This window comes from Camelina sativa, chromosome 12, assembly GCF_000633955.1.
Source record: "Camelina sativa cultivar DH55 chromosome 12, Cs, whole genome shotgun sequence".
Classification (NCBI taxonomy): domain Eukaryota; kingdom Viridiplantae; phylum Streptophyta; class Magnoliopsida; order Brassicales; family Brassicaceae; genus Camelina; species Camelina sativa.
In genome coordinates, this window is record NC_025696.1 from 28,534,777 (window position 1) to 28,552,422 (window position 17,646).

General features: G+C 34.2%; 1 protein-coding gene across 1 annotated transcript; it reads right to left on the reverse strand.

The window, feature by feature from the left end:
- On the reverse strand, nucleotides 11,571-14,562 carry LOC104732820 (protease Do-like 9). The gene is made up of 10 exons (XM_010452417.2): nucleotides 14,415-14,562; nucleotides 13,751-14,342; nucleotides 13,379-13,578; nucleotides 13,101-13,281; nucleotides 12,835-13,026; nucleotides 12,511-12,743; nucleotides 12,327-12,428; nucleotides 12,198-12,248; nucleotides 12,020-12,124; nucleotides 11,571-11,942 (listed from the first exon to the last, which is right to left on the reverse strand). The coding sequence occupies exons 2-10, from the start codon at nucleotides 14,340-14,342 to the stop codon at nucleotides 11,832-11,834; spliced, it is 1,767 nt and encodes a 588-aa protein (XP_010450719.1). The 5' UTR covers nucleotides 14,415-14,562; the 3' UTR covers nucleotides 11,571-11,831.

The window sequence follows — 17,646 nt, forward strand, 5'->3', positions numbered from 1 at the left end:
TAGAGCTTTTACGAGGTAAGTAAATTTATATTGTTTCGATTTATGTTTATAGAACATATATATTATAGACACCGTAAAATTATGTTTTTTTCTGGATTGATCCTCATAAGTTGAAGGCGTTGCCTCCTTTACGATCAAATCTATAGCCAAATCATATCTGGATAGATCGTTAGATATATGGTAGGCTCTGCCTCCTTCACGATCAAATAAAAGCTATGTCTTTTCCAGATAGATAGATCGTTATATATAGTAGGTTCTGCCTCCTTTACGATCATATATAAAGCTATACAATTTTTGGATGAATCTTTTTATATGGTAGACTTTGCCTCCTTCCAGATCTAATAAAAGACTATGTCTTTTCCAGAAATATCGTTAAAAAAGGCAGGCTATGCCTCCTATATGATCAAATACAAAAGGCTATGTCCTTTCCGAAAAGATCGGCTTTGCCTTCTATACGATCAAATATAAGACTATGTCATTTTCGGATTGATCGTTATATATGTAGAGGTTCTGCCTCATTTATGATCAAATAAAAAAGCTATGTCTTTTCCGGATTGATCGTTATACATGATAGGCTCTGCCTACTCTACGATCAAAGAAAAGTTATGTCTATTAATAACTCTTATTTTATTTTCTGAATTTCTATGTTTGTTTATTTAATTTTATTTATTCGTAAAGAATAATTATATGTGTCATATAAGATTTAAAGACAATGAAATGTCTTTATAGTCAAAAATATATTTCTCTGATGAGAATATATAAAGCACGTGTACATATATTTTATACAGTGCAAAAAATAATTGGAAGGTCTAGATGAGCTAGTCTCTCGACTTCCAAAGACATCAGATTCATAATTATCAATGTCTATTGTTCTCCAAAGTCTCAAAGAAACTCATGGAGTTTTAATGACATTTTGTCTTAATAAAATTATTATGTTGAGGCTATAAATAAATATGGTATCGCAAGATCGGCCATATTGGAGACACACATGTATATGATTACTAGGAGTTGCTCCGTGCTACGCACGGGCTTTTCTTCATATTTGTTCCATTTGCAATTTTTTTAACTGTTAGATTTTCATCTTTCTGTATTTTGCTTTCTTACTTGGATTTTTTTTTATTGATAAAAATGATATAAATTTTTGGAGGAAGAGTATACATCTTAAGCAATTAAACTACACCCTCATGTATAATGTATTTTATTAATCATGTTTAATTTTTGGAATAACAAAATGTTTAAGAGCTTAGACGGATTCTCTTTTAGGACATGTTGTTTTATGATGTAACCATTTTGAAATACATTCATGGGGAATTTTGTGATTACAAAATAGATGATTTATGTAATGTATTTGTAAACATTGAAATGATATTTTACATTAAAATGGTCAATCAATATTTAAACAACTTCATGCTTGTTGTAAGCTGTATGGGCAACTGATCATCGTCTTTGTATTTTCTGTTGGGTCAATACGTAATTTGTCAATTAAAGATTATAGATTCATTTTATAGTCATATTAATACATGTCACTTTCAAACTACGACAATAACTTGTTTGGACGTTGTTTTCGTTGTGGCCTTACAGAAATAGCCGAAAGCTACCATCATTTTTGAGTTTTGAATTTATCCCATGAGTAATCTTTTATTAAAGATGATGAAGTTTAGAGATAGAAAATAAATATTTTATTCCTTAATGTTTCACATATTTCATCCTCAGATTCAGATAATGTGTGATTTATTTCCCTTTAAACTGTTGGTAACCCCTAACATCAAAAGCACATTTTTTGTTCTGTCAACACAAGACGGAAAATGATACGAATCCTTCAAGCTTCAAAGCCTATTCAGTGGCTTTAAACCAAAAATAAAATAAAACAAAGATTACCTTTTGGTGATTTTATTCACTTCGACATTGTTTAAGGCAAATCCTCGTCATCTTTATTTTGTTGTTAGGTGAAGACATAAGCGAAAGTTGAAATTGAAGTCCCATGTCACAAGTCGAAATTGAAGTTGTAAGATAATATTCACCTCGTCTAACGTTGTTTCTTCTAATGTCTTCCTTCGACATATATATAATAGAGATATGATAATCTATTTTAGGCTTTAGGTCTCCCTATCTGTAGTAATCTTAACAAATATCCAAGTTAGAATAATATATAAAATAAAAAAATGTGTAATTAAATTTTAAACTCAATAAATAATTTTCTAACACAATTATACCGTTGTGTGATATATATCTTAGGCTAAGTTGCATTATTTTGACTTTATGAATATGTCGTAGTGTACATCCACATAGGCTCATGGTGTCTTCATACCGTAATTAATCTTTAGAACTTGTTGAGATAAAACAGAAAATGTTATTTCACCTTACTCAATATGGCAACAGAAAATAGCTTAAAGGAGAAAATAAGAGTAACTAAATTTTTTATTTGATTGTTTGGTCATTCTGTAAAGGTTTTCTCCTCCACCTAACCACCAGTCCAGACTACTACTTTACATGCTTGCATAAACTTTAGTTCCTTGTTTGAGATCTTAAATCCTTCATTTTCAATTAAAAATGAATTATGGAATGAGCAAATCATTTACATGATCTAAAGGAAAAATGCTTCAGAGACATTAGAACTTTCCTCTAATCATAACAATAATTTGAGTACGAAATAGAATACAATCACATGAAATATACATATTAAGGAACCAGCTTGTCAGCCATTATAGTAGTAGAATTTGGCCGTTTAAAATTAATGGGTCAATATAGAATTTTAGATGAAGATATATAAGAGAGTGGAATATAAATTTATGACTAAACATTGAAACTAATTTTTTGATATAAATGTAAAATAATTTATTGGGATTTAATGGTGATAATGGGACGTTACTAAAAATATATTTAGCTTTCCATAGTTTATTGAATTAACGATGAAGAACATCAAATCTTAAACAGTATTAACCATGCTCTAATTTTGAAATTGTCAAGCCATGCCCTAATTTTCAAATTTTCAAGAATACATATGACCCATTGTTAGCATTATATTCATTCATAGGCCCATATACATTGGTCTTAAGTTTTAGAACAATAAAACGTCAACCAATTAATATTTAATAGAAAGTAGGACGTTAAAAACAAAAACACTTAAGCCCAACTTTCCGTGGGTTTACATGGGTTGCAATGACAACAACTGTTTCATCTTTTAGGGTTAAAAGTTTGGCATGGGCATCGACCGCAAGTTCTCTCCAAAGAGATATGTATACGTTGTCACCACTACAACAAACACAAGAAATGTTGCACAGTTACAGACTTACAAAGAGTAGAACGAATCTGGAAAAAAAAAACAAAACCAATACCTTTCTAAAATGCAAGTCAGTATTAAATTGAAAGTTGTCTTTGAAGGGTGGTTCTGATCTTTGTTTTCAAATGTTCGAGAGGAGGATATTTGGCCAACAACATCTGGTGAGTGGGTAAATGTAGATATAAATCATATACTGAAGAACAAAGTGGAAGCTAAGAGACCAGAAATACGAACAGTGCAAAATAGGTTGTTACCTGGAAGCTCCTCACCCTTGTCTACCATATCAAGCAAGTCTGAAAAAGTAGAGAACCTAAAATAATCAAAACCAATAGAGCATTGTCGTTTTTTAACAGTCTCCAAAGACATTTTCTCTGTGAAAACAATTCTCCACTTGTGGTTAACCCTGAGCTACTCTCTCAAATTAAGAGATCAATTGTAGTACTTAGGGATCGAATCCACAAGAACTCTAGATTCACACAATAGATTTAATAATCTTTTAATTATGCTAAACAGAAATTGTAATTTAAATAGCAATGCAAAACAGAAAATAAAAGAGTTGTAAAATTCAGAAGGAATAAATGCTAGGCCTAGGGAAATTCTCAGGAAATCATGGAAAATCAGATCAATTAATTAAATAAGCAGGATTCAACAATTAAGCACCGTTCTTGAACTCTAAACACAATTATAAAATAAATCAGTTCTCACTGCAAATATTATCTAAATTTAAAACCAGAAAATCCAAATCTCTTTGCAAAATTCTAGGTAATAAATCAGCTTTAAAAACAAGTTTAGATTGTTCACAAAATTATTAAATCAAATCTCTTTGCAAGAAATAATTTTGCTCACCAAAGGTTTTATCAGGAAAATCAATTATATTCTCATATCAATCAATAATCCTAAGATCTAAATCCAGATGACTAATCAAAGATCTAGCATTGAGAACAACCTATGATGAAGAACAAGAAAGATAATGAACCCTAAATAATAACAGATCTAATAATCCATGAAATCCCTAATGAGAAACCCTAAACCTAACAAGCAGATCTACTCAGACATAATCAATGAAACACAAAACATCTTCTGAATAAATTGCATTAAGAAAGAGATTAAAGAAGAAATAAAGGAGTTATGAATCTTCTCTGAAGGAGTCTTGATTCTTCTCTCCAAAAGCTCTCTAAAAATCTCTCAGGGTTTTGCTCTCAAAAGTTGCAGGGAAAAATAAAGCTTAGGTCTAAACAATGACCATAAAAATCCTATTTATATTCCTAAACACGGCCAGGGACCAATGATGCAAATAAGGAAAACTTTGGGGCAGCTTTGTAAATCTTCAAAACTTGTGGGAAAACTTCCAATTTCGTATTTGGCCTAGCATCGATCGATACTATCAATGTGTCGATCGATGCACTCTTCAAATTTCGTCTCCCAACTTCGTAACTTCAGCCTCAATGCTTGAATGTGCTCCAAATCCTCCTATTTAGCTTCATTAAGCTCACATCCATGTTAAATCCTATAAAGACTCAAAAGACTCTAAAAACACCAAAAAGACTCTATAATTAAGACTTATATCATGGCTAAAAACACCTAAAAACCATGATATATCAGGTGTGACAATAACGGTTGGAGGACGCAAAAACATCGAAATCATTGATGATGTACAACTGGCCTTTAACCAATTCATCTTGAAACTTAGGGACACGATTAGGAAGGACTGAAGCTTGTATAGCACAATCCTGAAACAAAGGCAAAATGAATGTGTTAAAACGGAGGTAAATCAAGGGTCAAGAGGAACAATAATAGAGATAATATACATTTTCATCAGGAAGGAGACATTTTCATCAGGAACAATAAGTAAGATATTGTTTCTTTGAAAGTCTCGAACTTCCCAAATATGGATGATCCGATATGGATGATCCGATATGGATCATCTACGGAAGATATGAAGAAAAGTAGACTCGTTTGTACGAAGCAAATAATGATCGATATGAGTCATCTACGAAACCTATGAAGAGAAAAAGACTCATTTTTTCCAGGGAGAGATTGTGTCACTGTACTCTTTTTCCCTTATCATGGTATTTATCCTATATGTTTTTCTATGATAAGGTTTTTAATGAGGCAGTATACAATAAATAAATGATGATGAATAATCAAGAGGGAGTGTTATAAACTGGATAATAACACATGTGATTATCCATCACATTACTTCTACTTTAAGTAATTTTAATCTTATCTATATTTACCTTAGTCCCCAAGTTACTTGTATATATATAATACTTTAGCTTAGTCACCAAGTTACTGTACTATATATATGTGGTCGATGAAGACAAAAAGTAATAACACAAGAAGAAGAGAAGAATTCTTTTACTTACCTCTCGTCTCTCTCTTTATTATAGTAGTGTATATTACATACACACATATATATATATATATAATATAATATTTTTATATATTTGCGTTATGTTTTATAACACATAAAAAGTAAAAAAAACCTTTTAAAATATTTGTAGGTTACCCCTGGCAATGGAAATGTTTACGTTCGAAATGTTAATCTAGATATATTGCCATCTTATTTTACTTTTGAATCACTAACATTTGTCATCGAAAATATTTAGTTTGCAACGATACATATATAAGATAGGAGTATATAAAATTAACATATGCGTTTTTGTGACTATTAAAATGTTAAAGTGAAAAGACATATAACAGTAAAATATATTTGTGTGTATAAATACACTTTTAGTTGTAATGTAGATAGTAGATTTGTAAATGGATATACATTAGTGTATTATAGTAAAAACAAGCAACTTTTTTCTACAACTAAAACTTTATCTCTTTATTTTTATACATTGTTTTTCCTTATGAAAATATTTAAATATTTATTCTTTGTTAAATTTATTTTTATTTTGATTTTCAACTCATCTACAACTATTTTTTTTAACTAAAAATGTATCTATTTACTCTTTTTTTTTTCAACCAAAAAATGAATTAAAAGTAAATTTCTCGGTTAGTTGTCCAAGGTGGAGGGAAGAGATTTACAAAAAAAAACTCCAGAGATAAAAGAACACGAAACACGGTCAAGACAATCTGCCTTAGTATTTGATGCATGGGAGATCCAAGAGATGGAGAATAGAGGGAAGGACTCCAACGAGTTAAACACATCGAACATGTCGGAGAAGGACGGTCAATCTTTAGGGGACTGCACCATAGTCAGTAACTCAGCATAATCAATCTCGAAATGTTGACAAGCGATCCCTGCAGCACGTATCCACTCCATGGTCCACAACAACACTTCTAACTCCGAATGTAGGGGGAGGAGCTCCGTCTTAGACACTTGTCCCCCATCAACAAGGTTTGCTCCTCACCAATGCAACACCACCAGCCCAATCCTGAATGCACATTGCTTGCTTTCCAAGAACTATCAATCTGACAACCAGGTGAAGAAACCTGGACATTTAAAGACGGAGATGGAGCTGACATGACCGCCATAAAAGAGAGTGCCTCTTTTCAGGCTAACTTATCCCCCAAAGCATGAGCAATTATATCATTCGCCTCGATCTCTAAACCTTAGATAAACTCTTTATTTATGGCCTTCTAGAGTGCCCATAAAATCCATGGTAATTCAAGAAGATGATCAGGATCACCCTGTTGAGATGCACCCCTCCAGAAAACAAAATCCATATTTCGAGTATACCGACTCATATGGAAAACTTTTTGACGAGACCGGAGTCAGAGATAAATTCCAAACTTCACACGAGCAAAGACATTCAAAGAAAACATGATTAATAGTCTACGCAGAGTCACACTTTTTACACCAAACATCACATTGGACACTTTGGTGTATCTATTTATTTTTATAGATAGTTTTTACTTATTAAAAATATTTAATTTATATTCTTTGTTAAAATTTAATTTTATTTTAAAAATTCTAAACCTGCACATTGGGCGGGTCCTAATCTAGTTATATATATATACATATAGATATTTAAAATATTTTAATTGTGTTTGGTTATAAGGATAGTAGAGAGAGTTAACTAAACCTGTTTGGATATGAATATAAGCATTTAATGACATTCAATGGTAAATGTTTTCAAATATATATTTTTGACCAAAAGTGTTGCAAAAATACTATTATAGATGTGAAGCAATTAATGAATTTATGGAGAAATCAACAATTTATGGTATCACAAAATTTAACATGTAACAACAATAACAAAATAAAAAGCTCTTTTGTTGCCCTAATTCTCTCCTTGAATGAGAACCGGAGGCAGTCGTCAAAACTTATCGTCACTGGAATGGATCATTGTCGTCGTCTCAACTCCGCTAGAATCCCACAAATTGGACTACATAAGGTGGGGTATGATTCTTTTACGAATTGGCTCTGTCTCTTTAAAAGAATTTGTTTTTTTTTTTTTTTGAATTACTAAGAGGTTCTGGGCCTAGGCCCGTACATCCCCTCAGGCCAAGGACCAGAGCATTTTATATGGTCCCCTCCCAAGCGCCGTCCCTCGAACCGGCGACCTCTAAACTTTGCCAGAGAGTCTTTACCAATTGAGCTATCGACGCTTGGTCTTGTTATGTTTGTTATATTGTTTTAGTCTTACATTTTAGGTATGTCCAATTTTATTTTTACCGTTTGTAATTAATTAATCATTCACAGATACGTCTGAAAGTTGAGCGACAACAACTTGTTAATGGCTGTATGTTATCTTAGGAATGCCAAGAAGTGGTCAAACTGCTGATATTCAGAGAAGAACCAATTCCTCTAACAAAATTTATTGATATTCCTTTGCCTTGCTTCTTCAATTTATTTTTATTCCTCCCATTCAGCTTGGTCCGCCTTAAAGGCAACTAGTAAGACGATACCCACGAAAAGAAACCTACGAAAACACTTCCTACAACGATCATAACTACTTCAAGAAAACTCTGTTGAGTGACTTGCTTGGATATATCTTCACCTGCAAGATATATTTCCAAGTAAAACTTATATAAAGCATAAGATTAATTTACTTAAACATTCTTTTAGAAATGCAAAGAAAGAATGAACTGGAGGCAGCCGTCAAAACTTATCGTTACTGGAATAGATATCCACTCTGCTGGAAGTCCACAAATTGGACTACATAAAATGAGGTATGATTTTTTTTACGAAGTGGCTCTGTCTATTTACAAGAATTTTTTATGTTAATTTTTTATACTGCTTTAGACTTGCATTGTAGGTATGTCCAATTTTATTTTTACCGTTTGTAATGGATTAAGTTTGATATGAACTTATATAATAGATAAAAGAAAGAAAAACCAACAATAACAAATCAACATCTTTTAGAAAAATAATTAACCACGACTATAAATCAAATACTTAGTCCCCTCCACACCTAAATTTTTCAACAAATTAAATTACAAATTTTTTTCTCATTAAAACCACCTCAAAATATATATGATCATATTGATTAATTAATTAATTAGTGTTAATATAAAATAAAATACCATACTTATTAATGAATTCATACTCGTATTATCAAATCTTTTAGGACAAACAATAATCTATCTTTAAATAGTATAAGATACAAAACAATGAATGAATCAACAATTTTAGTACAACAATATCAACAAGAATTAATCACACTAAATCAATATTTTCAAATATATATATATATATATATACCATAAGTCAAGTAGCCTAAACCTCTCTCTAACCACATTTTTCTTCAGTTAGTACCAGCCTTTTTCATAGAAGTCACATATATTTTTAATATGATTCCAATTAAACTACACATGTTGTTAGTGGACTCGTATTCGTTTTACCAAATCTTTTAGTTAGGGAGTATTCATTGATATCAATAAATATTTACAATAAAAACATAGTTAATCTAATACTTTTTAAAAACTAATATTTTCGATTTTTCCCCTTTAAAAAGAAAAAAAAAACTAATATTATTAATTAATTAAGAATACTATGTGAAAAGGTTTGAAGTTGTGAGACGTACCTACCTACGCTGCACGGAATCGTCGGAGAGGTGTCGATTCTTCATCCAGAATCAGAAACGGGAGCGGAATCACCCGAAATCGGCTTGGAATCGCGATTCCTAAAAGGAACTTTTTAGAATGGTGGTGGAACCGTAAGGTTCCGAGTGGAAGCGTGGGAAAAGTAGTTAGGAAGCGTTGCTGGACTTGGTAATGATCAGAAAAAAACTTGGAAAAAGTGCAGAGAACGAAACGGCGCTTAGGGTTTTAGGGGAGGAAGAAGACTCTTCGATGAAATTACTAATTTGCCAAAAAAGTTTATTTTGTGTTTTGTAGGATTCGAACCGTAGACTTACACTACTTAAAATACTTACTTGCCACTACACTACTACAATAATTACTATATTAACCGATTACAACGTTATATAACGGCTAAGGTCTAGGTTTTAATATTTATTTTTCATGATTGTAATATATTTTTTTTTTTCAAAATCATGATTGCAATATAATCTTTTATAATAATGATGTTATGTTTGGTAATTTATGATATATATGTATATATATACACGTATACGCTTCCAACTCGTACCCGTTTCCTAAATTTTTAAAAAAACTCGCTCTCATGTTTCCAAATGCTTCCGCTTCCGCGTACTCGCTTCCAATTCCATGCAGCTTAGATACCTACACTATTAGTGGTGCTTCTGATTGTGGTTGACCCACTTTGATTAAATCTGGTATGTCATGTTTTTTATTCAAACTATTCATTTATATTATATCCGTTTAGAAGTGCAATTAACTCAGTTTAAGTATTTTGTTTCAATTAGTATAGGTATGTGTTTTTTTATCTTGTATCGTCTTGTTACAAAGAAAGAAGTAGATTACTAAATGCGAAAAAAAAAAGTTCCTATCAAGATGAAAAATAAATTATAGCAAAATAAAAATAATTGGTGACTATAACCCCTCTAAAGTTACTTCAATATATTGCACGAAATATATTTGAAGTTATTAAAATTTACTACGTTAAAAATTTTAAATATGTTAATTGGATTAAACTCGACTGACACATACGAGCTCTCGCAAATGCGTTTTTTTTGGTGAGTAGATATTATGAGTTTTTTGGAACATTTAATTGTCTGAAAACTCCAATTATGATTGACGAACTACATCTGAATATTTATTTTCTAGTGAACAATACTAGGGTTCACCCCTAGAGGTGAACCTCTCCATTCACCCCTTATAAAATAAGGAAATAAAATCTGTATACATTATTATAAAATTAAAAAATTTAAACCGCTCTTTAATAAACCCAAACCGACACATATAAAATCTAAACCCTAACCATCTCATTTGTGAACCCAAACCGATATATAATTTCGTTCTACTTGTAAAATCTCAACCATAACCATCTCATTTGTGAACCCAAACCGACATATAATTTCATTCTAATTGTGAAATCTAAACCCTAACATCTCTTTTGTGAACCCAAACCGACATATAATTTTGTTCTACTTGTAAAATCTAAACCCTAACCATCTCATTTGTGAACCCAAACCGACATATAATATCGTTCTAATTGTAAAATCTAAACTCTAACCACCTCATTTGTAAACCCAAATCGACATATAATTTCGTTTTAATTGTAAAATCTAAACCATAACCACTTCATTTGTAAACCCAAACCGACATATAATTTTATTTTAATTTTAAAAATCTAAACCAAGCCAATATTTAACTTTCCTTAATTATAAGTATACAGAATTTGTTTCCTTAATTTGGTTTGCTTTTTAATTTAATTTTGATTTATTTTTTAAATGAAATATTAGATGGAAGATTCTGATTGGCTGAAAGAAAAGGGGGTGAATGGAGAGGTTCACCCCTAGGGGTGAACCTAAGTATTTTTCATGAAATATTAGATGGAAAATTCTGATTGGCTGAAAGAAGAGGGGGTGAATGGAGAGGTGGGGTGAACCTAAGTATTTTTCTTTTCTATTCAAGATCCTGGATTACCAAAACATATGAATAAAACAAGAAATTTGTTATTTGGGAGCTTGAATCTTATAACTAGTTTTGCTATCCTCTGAAGTTGTGGTTCATTGGTTTACATCCAAAGCATTCTACATGTTTTGCAATTCGAGGATGTTTGGACCGCAAGTAATGACAAATCTTGGAGCAAGTTTACAGTTGAAGAGAATTTCTGTGACGGCTTGCTTTAAAAGGTCTTAGAGAAACAACGTCGTTCTACTTGGGACGTATAAGAACAGATATGACCGTAAAAGTGAAATATTTTGGGACAAGAAGAAGCTATGATAATTCACTTGTATCTTGGAGAGGATTGTTCACTTTAAAAAAATGTATATGATCATATCTCATCCATTTCTATTGGGGGAATATATGATTCTTCTACCAAGTTCAGACTGAAGAATATAATAGAGAAAACCAACGTTTTTCTTCCTGCATATTTTTCCAAATACAAAAAACAAACAGAACAAGAAAAATAAGAGCTTCTCTGTCTTTCTATGACTGTATTTGCTTCTGTATCCTGCAATGGACCAAAATCTCTCTTCCTCTCCTGTTTATGGATGTGCCTCCTTTTGTCTCAGTTTCTTTCTTCAGCCTTGAGATCATCAGACATAGCAGAAGGTATGCAGTGTGTGGTCAGAATATCTAAAGTTGCTTCCTTTGCTGTCTTAGTGCTCAGAACAACAATCTGTAATATCAACAAAGAATTTTAGAAGTTGTGTTACAAGTTTGCCTAAAAGTTAGGGAGATAGAAAATAAATATACCTGATTATAATCTAGATTAAACTTCATGTATTCATCCTCACATTTCTCCACCATCTCAGCTAAACCTTTCAAGTTTTTCACAGGTTTGCCATTAAAGGCGACAACCTACACAGCGGTTAAACATTTAGAGTGACAGACACATCAACAGCGTGACAAATGATAATGAAATTTCACAAACCTGGGTGTTGACAATCTCTTCGTAACCAATGTTAATGTCAGATACAAGAACCTGCAAGAAGGTATATGGGTGTTGAGGCTTCGACATAGGGAAGAATAGTTACAACGGTATAAAACAGGAGAAACTAACCTGCGAAACTACAACAAGCTGCTCGTCCACGGATTGAGCCATTGCATGAAGATGCTTCTCCAATAGCTTGACAGGTGCGTCGAATTCATATTCTTTTCCATACTGCAAAACATATTATTGGGACATAGTTATATAATAGATGCATGAGAGAAAGTGAGAAAGTAAGGAAGAGAGAGTAAAGGACCTCAGATCGAAGATATGGAACAGATACAGTTGTAAATACAAAGCCAGCAACGATGAAGTAAGAAGGAGGTTTGCCACTTATGTGTGCAGGGATTAGTCTCTTGTGGATTGCAAGTTTTATGTTGAACTCAAGTATTTCTTTGTTACGTAGAACCTTCACAAGAGCAGAATCTCCAGTGTACTTTTGAGATATAAGATAGCTAAAACCAATTCGTTCTCCATGCCTAAATGGAACTGAAAAAAAACAGAAACGTTATAGCCAGGGAATGTCTAGACTTAACCCGAAATAAGCTCGAATATGTAAACTATCTGTAAGAATTATTACCAGTTCCGTCATTAGCAATATTAACCCCATCAAAGCTAAGGATAATATCGGATGGCTTCAAAACCTGTGATTCTGGGGCGGTTGGCTCAATTCTTCTTATCCGCACTCCCTTTTGATGAGATTCCATACCCATTGACTTACGCAAATCAGGGTTTTCCATCTTTTGCCACTCAATTCCAAGAACAGGAAAACCTAAAACAGTACAAGTATGAGAAAAATAGCATATGTAGAGATAACAAAAAAAAAAAATCATTGGTGAGAGTTACCTGTGTATTTGTCATGCCTCTCATAATCTTGAATGAAATGTACAATAACTGGTGTGGGAATGACATAACCAATATTCTCGGCATCTTCATGTTTTAGAGATTGAAACGCAATGCCGACACATTTTCCTTTGTCATTAAATGCAGGGCCACCAGAATTCCCAGAATTTATAGCTGCGTCTATCTGAAAAAAAACAAACAAAAACAGAAAACACTATTTATAAGCGCCCAAAACTTCCACTGCAACTAAAAACAAAGACCTTTCGAATGTGGCGTCTAACCTGTAATCCCAAAAGCTCAGTCGATCCATGTACATAAGACAATATCTCCATACGTGAAACAACGCCACTTGTGACAGAGATTGTGTCACCACCAATTGGGTAACCAACAACAGTAACAGCATCTTGCAAAGCTGGTAAATCTCCAAACTCCACAGGAGATACTCCTTCCCAAAACTCATCATCCGTAACTGTCAACAAAGCTGTAATCCCAGTGTATCACATCATCAGCTTATAGACAATAACAGTCAATTTCATAATTCACACTTGTCATTAGTCAATGAAACTAATAAGGAGACAAAGAATAATCCATAGTCCAATGTATAGATGCATTAATTAGAGACTAGATGCATTAATTAGAGACTAGATGCATACCAATGTCGCATTCAGTTCCAATGGCCAATACTGTCGCCAAATACTTAGTATCAGAGCCACGCTTCTTGAGTTTAACTTGAGTATGATGCTCAACGGAATGTGCATTAGTCAAAACTCTTCTTCCACCAATAATGAAACCACTACTACCCGAACTATACTGTCGTTTCCTTTGCCATGGCAACGAGAAATTAGGCTCAGTGTGGACACAAAAAACTTTCACCACAGCATCCATTGAAGGCACAACTTTAACAACAGTTTCCCAACTCGGAGCAGAAGGAATCGAATCCGTAGTCGTTGAGACAACCATCCCATTGCTACAATCACCATTCTTCTGATCAGAGTGATGGTGACGAGCTCTACGCTCCGGAGACGACGTCCTCTGGCTATTGTCTTCTGATTGGTTGTTCAGTCTACGCTTTTTACCTCTCCCACGGCTGCGTCGCGACGGAGATGGGTTGTTGGCTTCGGAAGCTGAAATTGGCTCAGGGGATTGAGGTAACGATGCTTCTTCTTTAACTTCGCCGCCGGCGTTTTCCGCCGATGAAGCATCTTGTCTTTTGTGTTTGCGTTCCCTCTTCTGAGAAGGCTTCATCTTCTTCCCTCAACCCAGAAGGAAAAAAAGTGATNTTTTGTGTTTGCGTTCCCTCTTCTGAGAAGGCTTCATCTTCTTCCCTCAACCCAGAAGGAAAAAAAGTGATCTTTTTCCTCTGGATTGTATCTTCTTCTCTCAACGAAATTGAAATTGAAATTGTCCAGAAGACGCGGCTAGGGTTTATTATCGGAGAGTGAGGTAATCGCACAGGATTCCAAGAAACGGCGATCATTGTTCCCGTCGTGCGTCTCTGAATATAAGATATATGGGCCTGAATTTAGGCCCATTATTTAAATTGGACCTTCTCGTTTTTAATAGTCCACTTGTACGCTCCACAGAGCTAATTAAAAGACAAAAAGGCATTTTCATGACCAACGGCCACAATGTATGGTAATCAACACAAGGTGTGCAGACTAAACTCAACGAACCAAGTCAAGATAACAAAAAAGGTATTTATTCTTTTGCAGTTTAGACAATAAAATCGTTTATTTTCTTACAACCTCAAACTGTAGAACATAACTCTGGTTTGTATGACCATAGTGGTGAGACTTTGCTTGGTCCAGAAGCGATTGCTATGCAATAACAAAGAAGTATTGGTAAATGACATATCAATCGCTTGTATCTGTGAATATCTCACTTGTATCTCCGTCAAGTCCATCAATCTATTTTGCTCGTTTAGCAACGCTTGAAGATTTTCAGTGTAAAAGCAAGATGTCATCGGTTTTTGCCCTAGGCAGGGCTAGCCCGATTGACATCCCTAGTATGTGTAAGAGGAGCCTCAAGCCGATGAACATAACTCTGATTTTTATGAACTGACTAGTGAGACTTCGCTTGGAACAGAAGCGATTGCTATGCAACAGAGAAGTATTGTCATTAAACAAGAGGTATAAACAAAAAAAAAAAAACACCGATTATATCTGCTTTTACACATGACAATCTTCAAGCGTTGCTAAACGAGCAAAATAGATTGATGGAATTGATGGAGATACAAGAGAGATATTCACAGATAAAACTTGTAAATGATTGAACGTTATCTTAAAAGTGCCAAGAAGTGGTAAAACATAAAACTGATATGTCTAAAAATATATTATTTGAGATTCCTTTGCTTTGCTTGTTCAAGTTTTCGCTCCAATTTAGCTTGGTCAATCTTGAGGCCAAGTACAAAGGCAATAGCCACCATAGAGACAGATACGAAAACACATCCTAAAATGGTTGTAACTACTTCAAGAATACTCTGTGAATCCACCTGTAAGAAATATTTCCAAGGAAAACTCACATTAATAATAAGATTTACTTAAAACATTCTTTGATAAATACAAAGAAATAAATAAACTTGATAACATTTTCTGGCCCAGTTTCAGATTCAGACATCCCTCCGGAGTTAGCAGGACAGATGGTGTTTCCAAGCAGCACTGTGACTTCTGTTTGCAGTTTCAACCCATGACCTTCAAATGTAACTGTGCAGATGCGACAAAGATTAGCGAGCAAGAGAAAGCATGTCTCTTTAGTGTCCTTTAGAAATCCAGCTGATGCACAAGGAAAAGCAATGAAAACATAATACCGTGAGCGGAGCCTTGGCTGATCGCTTTAGCTTGGCCAGATGCGACATTGACGGATAGGACATTTCTGTTTGATGTAACCCATTGACCAGATATTTGATGCTCCGTCCCTATACTTACAAGTGTATTTGATGTAACACATTGACCAAATCCATTTTGTTCTGTAGATTATATTTCACATTTTACCTGCTATGCTAAAATTTAACAAATTTCCAGTGTGAATGACCGGGTTTTGAGGAACGATATGGGCCTCTAATGAAACCTGACAGAACAAAGCACCTGTGATATATCCAATTGCAGATATCATAACAGATGTATGGGTACCTATACCACATCAAGTTATTGAGAATATCCTGTAAAAGTTGTAACCTGTAAGGGTACAGCATTGTTGAGAGTACTTTCAGAACCTTGCGGGAGAAGATCTGAGTGTTGGCTTATTACAGAATGATCAAGAGCAGAACCTGCAGTGCACTGCACTTTTTCACAAACCATAACCTGCCAGAGAGAGAAGAAGTTGTTGAACTTGCAAGTAGCAACAAATGGAAGGGGAGACAAAAAGGTTTTTAAAAGAGAGGAAATATATATTTAATCTCACCTCTTTTGAATCCTGATTGTTATTGATGTAAGTCAATGTGGCTCCCATAATGACATAGACTGGTGAATGAGGTTCAGCATACATGGCCTCACTGTAGAAAAACTCAGTTAAGAAAAAAAAAAGCAATCATTCCTAAAGCAAGCTCATCCTAATCACAATTTGTTTTAGGGTAAAGGTACCATTTGAAGCAGCCATCACTTCCTTGAATGCGATACTCAACAGGGTTCTTCGTCTTCGGAGATAATAGTATGTTAACACCGGTAATGTGTGGACCAGAACCCAACTGCGATGATATCTCTCCAGCTGATAGCAAGAGAAAGAAGAAGCAGAACGAGAAACGAACCATTCTTTGTTGTAATCGAAGAGAGGGGCTTATTTTTTTTGAATGTAATGTTAAATTATATTCAAAAAGAGATCTTTGGTACAACTAGTGCATCTGTTTTTTATGCGTTCAGAAAGAGTATACAAAAATCATATTCTAGAGCCTAGCCATATGAGTAAACCGTCCTCGTAACGCCGATCCCCCATGAGTGCTATCGCCAATAGTTGATCCCTGATCTGCTTGTCAATTTGTTGAATAAGTCGAGAGGGAGGGTTTGGTGGTTCGCCATGCTTCCTCCCATTTCTCTCATGCCAAAGGGTGTATACTGTCGCCTGAAGAACAGAACGGGCTAGATAGCAAATCTTTCGATCTGGCCAGTTACTACACGCTGCATCAACCACTGAGTTCCAGCTTGTGGAGAAACGGTTCTTATAAATATTCTTTGCAGAAACTTGCCATACCTCTGAGGAAAAATGGCATGAGAAAAACGAATGGTCTCGAGACTCTGCAGTATTGTTGCAGAAAACGCAATTCCCCGGGTCGACGCGAGACCATTGCGCTACTCGATCTCCTGTTGAGAGTTTATTTCGGGCCGCCAGCCAAGTACAGAAAGAGTGTTTTGGTGTGCAATGGCTGAACCAGACGCCCTTGTGCCAGTTCACCTCTGCAACCGGAGTACGAATCTGCTTCCAAGTCTCTTTAGTTGAAAAAGTTGGATGAAACTTTTCATTTTTCCCTCTCCAAAGGACAACATCCTCATTTGCGTTTCTGTGGGCTCGTGTTTATAAGCAGATATCCTCAAGATCATCACGGATCTGATGTCAAAAT

Coding starts and splice junctions, on each gene's coding strand:
- LOC104732820 (XM_010452417.2), bottom strand. CDS start 14,342: ATGAAGCCTTCTCAGAAGAGGGAACGCAAACACAAAAGACAAGATGCT. Junction 13,579..13,750: donor TGGAACTGAATGCGACATTG/GTATGCATCTAG, acceptor CTGGGATTACAG/CTTTGTTGACAGTTACGGAT. Junction 12,249..12,326: donor AGCTTGTTGTAGTTTCGCAG/GTTAGTTTCTCC, acceptor ACCTTCTTGCAG/GTTCTTGTATCTGACATTAA.